At 40.8% G+C, this 6,109-nt stretch overlaps 1 protein-coding gene across 2 annotated transcripts in view; it reads left to right on the plus strand.

The window, feature by feature from the left end:
• The window catches only part of scn8aa (sodium channel, voltage gated, type VIII, alpha subunit a), a gene marked incomplete at both ends in the record, with an annotated part of 42,235 nt that extends 41,003 nt beyond the window's left edge, over window positions 1–1,232 (plus strand). For both annotated transcript variants that reach the window (XM_080030505.1, XM_080030506.1), the window contains one exon: window positions 76–1,232. In XM_080030505.1, the coding sequence (XP_079886631.1) occupies window positions 76–1,232 (1,157 nt within the window). The remainder of the gene's footprint in view (window positions 1–75) is intronic.
• Between the last annotated feature and the right edge of the window lie 4,877 nt (window positions 1,233–6,109).

The following is a 6,109-nucleotide window of genomic DNA, read 5'->3' on the forward strand; positions in this document are numbered from 1 at the left end:
TCTGATACTATTCTCTTCCTTTCTTCTTTCCCTTTTTCTTCCTGTTCTCGTAATTTCCTTTGTCCTTTCTCTCAGGCATGTTCTTGGCTGACATCATTGAGAAGTACTTTGTGTCACCAACCCTGTTCAGGGTGATCAGGTTGGCTCGTATTGGCCGTATCCTCCGTCTGATCAAAGGAGCTAAGGGCATCAGGACTTTACTATTTGCTCTGATGATGTCACTGCCTGCCCTGTTCAACATTGGCCTACTGCTCTTCCTTGTCATGTTCATCTTCTCTATTTTTGGCATGTCTAACTTTGGCTATGTAAAACATGGAGCAGGCATTGACGACTTGTACAACTTTGAAACCTTTGGCAACAGCATGATCATCCTGTTCATGATCACCACGTCGGGTGGCTGGGATGGCTTGCTGCTGCCGATCCTAAACTACCCACCGGATTGTGATCCTACTTGGGAGAACCCTGGTACAAACGTAAAGGGCGACTGTGGTAACCCGTCAGTGGGCATATTCTTTTTTGTCATGTATATCATCATTTCTTTCCTGATTGTGGTCAACATGTACATTGCCATTATCTTGGAGAACTTCAGTGTGGCCACAGAGGAAAGTGCAGATCCCCTGAGTGAGGACGACTTTGAGACCTTCTATGAAATCTGGGAGAAGTTTGACCCCACTGCTTCTCAGTTCATTACTTTTACCAAGCTGACTGACTTTGCTGACACACTGGAGCACCCTCTTCGTGTGCCAAAACCCAACACTATAGAACTAATTGCCATGGACCTGCCCATGGTGAGCGGCGATCGCATTCACTGCCTGGACATTCTGTTTGCCTTCACGAAGCGAGTCCTGGGTGACAGTGGTGAGTTGGACATGCTAAGGCAACAAATGGAGGAGCGTTTTGTGGCAGCCAACCCCTCCAAGGTGTCTTATGAACCCATCACCACCACTCTTCGCCGCAAACAGGAGGATGTGTCTTCCAGAATTATCCAGAATGCTTACCGTACCCACCTCATAAGGCGCGGCATCATTTTCCGGCGACACCTTTTTAGGAACAATAAGCTCGAGAACGGTGGGACAAACCAAGAGAAGGAGAGCACACCATCTACAGCCTCTCTCCCCTCTTATGATAGCGTGACCAAACCTGACAAAGAGAAGCGGGACGAAAACAAGGAGGAGTGGGCCAGGAAAGACAAGGACAAAAACCAAAAAGATGAATGGGAATCAAAGTGTTAGGATTCAGTGACTCAGAATTCAATAAAACACATAGAGATGAGACTCTGAGCCCAAACCCAACAAAAGTAGAAAGTTATCATTTGCAAGTTAGAAATAACAAAAAAAATCTTACAAATAGATATGTTTAAAGACTTAAATACTACTGAGGCAAAGTGGTTTCTTATGTCGTGAAAGACAGCTGAACCAAACACAATCAGTTTACCACGGAACTATGCTCCATAGTGACCAAGTTCATAGAGATGAGGAACAATTACAAAATTAAGAACAGTGACTCAGTGTGCTGGGCAATGACATACATTTCTTTGGGGACCAACTGCCAAGGCACAGAAATGTTTTCTAGATGATTGGAGAATTGCTAAATCCCTGCCACCACCAAGTGTGGACCCACGCAACAAAGCTCCAATGCTACGGGACTGGATCATACAGAACCCACTAGAACTGTATTGTCAGTCTGAAGGAGCTTCTTTTACACATGTTTACAATTTTCATCAAAAATAAGTTTAGATACAATGGAAACTCAAGCGAGGGGGAGGCAAAACCAGAAGCGTAGACAAAGATTTTTTATTTTTTTGTGCCAAGTAAATTTGCATCTTTCCATTATTTGAGCAGCGAAAAAGGATGACATAATGCCCATGTCACTAGTCTTTTCATTTCCTCTTTGTTATACTGACATAGAAAAATACATTTTCTACATGTGCTTTCACGCTGACTGGGTAAGGGTCATTAGTCATTGTTTTGACTTGGACTGAAGGATACTTGCTCAGGCCGAGTTCCAGACAAATAATATATAATAATACTTGCATGAAGGCATGTTTTGATCAGGAATCATGCATGAGTAATCAGAGTCCACAAGACACTAATTCACTGCAGTGGTTTGACTTCAGTTTGAGACTGTCCACTGGGGAATTAAACCTTGAAAATTATGATTTTGGTAACTATATATAGAAATTTAGGGGAATGAGTTGTATCCTCCTGCCCCTCACTAGTTTTGCTTTTCAACTGACAGAGCTTTTAGTCTTTCATTGAAATGTCAGGTGAATGAAGGATGTAAGCACTCAAAGGCATGGTCTCAGTCAGATAAGCCAACATCACCAACTAGAAAATGTTTTTTGGACCCTGTATTTGCAATGAGAGCAGGCGATGTTTCACGCCTAGGAATCTATATCTGGCACCATTAAGGGTCTGTTATGCACAAGTGTCAATATGGTGTCCTCTCTACTGCTCTCCACAGTTCCTGGAGAAGAGATGGAAGTTTTTACTATAAGTTTTTTGATATTCCTTTTGCTGTTTTGTTTTTGGCCAGTGGAAGAACTGAAAAACTGCATTAAGGTTGATACATTAGACAGTACTCTTACTGATTCACTAATTTCAAGTTCCTCTTTTGTAGACCCGCATCGGAATTTCACAGTGAGTGATGTCTTAGGAGGCAGTGCTTTTTTGGACAATATCAGTTGCAAGCTTTAGAAAAAACAAAGCATTGAAGTCCTTCGCTGATGTCCTTCTGATGCAATCATTCTCAGAAAAGGTTTTTATTGGTGAGAGTGACACTGACCATCCGAAAAACAGCAGAGTTAGCAGAGAATTAGGCACGACAAGGACATGCCTTGTTGTGCCTAGCATGTATGAAAGGTGGATCGCCATGAAGGGCTTGTGGTTTGGACTGTATTACAAATGGATTTTGTCTGGTATTTCAGGGAGGTGGATTGGTGATGCATTACACAGTATAAGTATGGACCAATAAATAGGTAAAGCCCCTCCCTACAGGGTTTTCGACTGACTGCCATTAGAACAAGAAAAATATGGAAGAGCAGACAAAGAGAACATTGCTTTGGTCTGAGTTAAAGTGCTGAAAGTCCCATGTTTGTCAGTGTATCATTGTGCTTTTGTGGGACCTCTTAAACACTGTGTGGTGTTGGACCCGGGCTCGCACCATCTCGTCACATTCTTGCAGGCCTTCAAATACTATCACCCGCTTCAAAAATTATTAGCTAGAGATGGATGGAATGGATAGAAATCCACAACCTGAGAATTTGTCAAGTGGTATATGGAACACAACTGCCTCCTTAGGTGTTCCTGCCATTTATTTTCTACACAGGTGTTATGGTCCCATATATAAGTGGATGACTTGACTAAAAAATCTGTCATCCATCACCACACCACTTATGCCATTTGGTGTGTTTAACACTGCCTGTACCAGAACCCTTCTGTCTGTAACAACAACTGAGGTCTGTTTACAATATGAGGTCTACGAATCAGTTTGGCTGCTGCACACTGAAACCAAATACATTCCTAATGAGAACCACAGGAGGAGCGAATAATGTAATCCAATTTACCCATGTTCATCTTGGATGTAATGTTTTAGAATGATACATTCACACTTGGAAAAAAAAAGAAAAACAAGCAAAAAAAGACAAAAAAGAAAACACAAAAAACACATATATGTACAGTGCAGGCTATTATGTAAATGGCACAATCGCTGAAAAAGAAAGAACTTTTTGAGAGAAACTATAAATATTGTATTATATTTTATTTTATCAGCATGCTTCGTTGTGTTTTTTTTGTAAATAAGGAATTTTAAAAATGTTACTACTAATAATCAAAAAATGAATAACAATAATATAGAATGGCTTCCAGCTATGTCCTTTGTCACATTTGTTACCTTTTTGGATTTTTTGAGACACTTTTCACTTTGTTGACGGAAGTTGAATGAAATATAGATATATAATACAAAAAATATATACATGTATACATATATGTCAATATGTATATACATAAAACAGAAGAACACTGTTTGTCACATTGGATTTATGTGCAACACGTTCAGTGGATGTCTAAAACTGGTTGTTTCCAGCACCCTCTATGCTGGGAAATAGCTCAAGTGCGATGTTACTGGAGCTGCCTGCCATGGATTGTAGCCTGATCATGATGAAAGGATTATGTTACCAGCACATTCCTCACTTACTGTCATATCTGTCACCTTCACTGATTATACAGGACACATCCACAATCATAGACACAAAAACACACACAAGTGACTGACCCCCCCACCCCCCACTGCCCACCAACTTTACCAGTGATCTCTGCCTGGAGGACTTCAGCTGGTGTGACTGATGGCCTCTTAAACCCTGAGAGGGTCCCTATTCCAGGGCCTTCTCCCCATACCACACACATCAGTGCCATTACAGTTCAATATGCATACAATCATTTACTGGCTTCTCATCTTTTCATTTCTCATAATTTATTTTGTTGAATTATTTGTTCCTAGTGTTCCACTCAATGGCATGTGCCTTTTTTCTGCTTTTTCTGCGAATTTGGATGTTGATGCCACACTGACAAAAAACAAATAGGCTATAGGCCTATAAGTAAAAATATGTTTCCAAATTGTGGAGGGTGGGCGTTTGGGGTGAGCACAACATTAATCAGGGATGTCAAGTCAGAAACACTGCCGAAGGATCATCTAGACACCCCACTTCATCTTAATATTGAAAACCGTGTGTGATGGAAAAAAACAAAACGGCTAACTCAAAAATGTCCTGTTCTTAGTGCTATGTGTGTCACGCACTCGGCTTGTGAAAAAGCAGCTTGCCTTCTATATTTCTGTTTTATTTCTTTAATATTTCTGTTTCCATCTGAAATTTATTTTTGTATCAATATTTGATCATAGGACTCATTCTTTTTTAGCATGGTTTATTATGGGCGTTTTTTCTTTTTCGTTGAAAAATTAAAAATTGCTTTTCAAACTTGTAATCATTTGACACCGTGTTAAAAGAGGATATACAGTACATTATGATGGTGTGTTGCACAACCACTTGGACTTTTGGTAAGAATATATGAAAGATTGTCTTCATTTGAGCACGAACCTTTTTATTACCAATAAAGCAGCCTTCCAGTTACAATGTGTGTGTAGTTTTTTTTTAATTAAATGTTAAATTTAGCTAACAAGTGATATTTAATGCCCTTTGAAAGACATTTAGTGCAGACTGACATGGCAGAGCCTCTCGATTTCCTCCTACTTTCCTTCAGGCTGTTTTCAAAATTCATTGTGTGCACTTAATGTAGCGGTCACCATTTTGTGTGGATTATTTTACTTTTGTGGTGCTGTATGCGGATGCAAGTGGATCACAAAAAGTCCCGTGAAATGGAGCTGAGTGGTTCTGCGTTAAGTGTCATGAAAGGCAGCCTTTCAAACGTAATGGACTTATTGAATTTGTTAAGAGCCCCGTGTTAACATCCCCCTCACGGGCAGAAGATGGACTATAGACCCATTATTATGCAGTCCATCTGTACTTTGATCCTCTTGTTTTTGCTCCACCGTAAAGAACATATATGATATTACAGTCACCCCCGCCCCCCCCCCCCCCCATGACTTCGCAGCTTCATGAACAAGGTAGAAACAGTCATGTTGGGGGGATATTGATCTGTTTTTCGCTTTTCACATTGTTTTTTTTTCGAAAAGGGGGAGGTTAGAAGATTTTATTTTTGAGAGTAGGTGGAATTGTATGTTAATGATGTATGGAGTTGTCTTCAGACATTGTAGACCATGAGTGGAAGGCAAATTCTTCATGGAGCTCCCTCCCACCCCTTTAAAAAAAAATCACATTACAAAACCTTTCCCTCCCTTGAGTCACATGGTGTCTTCCACACTCGGCATCTCCCTCCTCTATTGACCCCTTCCTTTGAAAAAAAATAAAAATCTGTGTCTCTTTCTGTTATCTCCACATGGGAATCTGCTTCTTATTGACTACACCCCCCCCCCCGCCCCCCTTCTCTAAATCGTTTCACTTCCATGCTCCAGAATGGATGTGTGAGAGTGCAGTGAGGTAGAATGAGAGAGAGAGAAAAATGGAAGGGGGAGGGGGGGTGAGTAAAAGGGAAGG

This window comes from Ammodytes marinus (genome assembly GCF_949987685.1).
Source record: "Ammodytes marinus genome assembly, chromosome: 7".
NCBI lineage: Eukaryota > Metazoa > Chordata > Actinopteri > Uranoscopiformes > Ammodytidae > Ammodytes > Ammodytes marinus.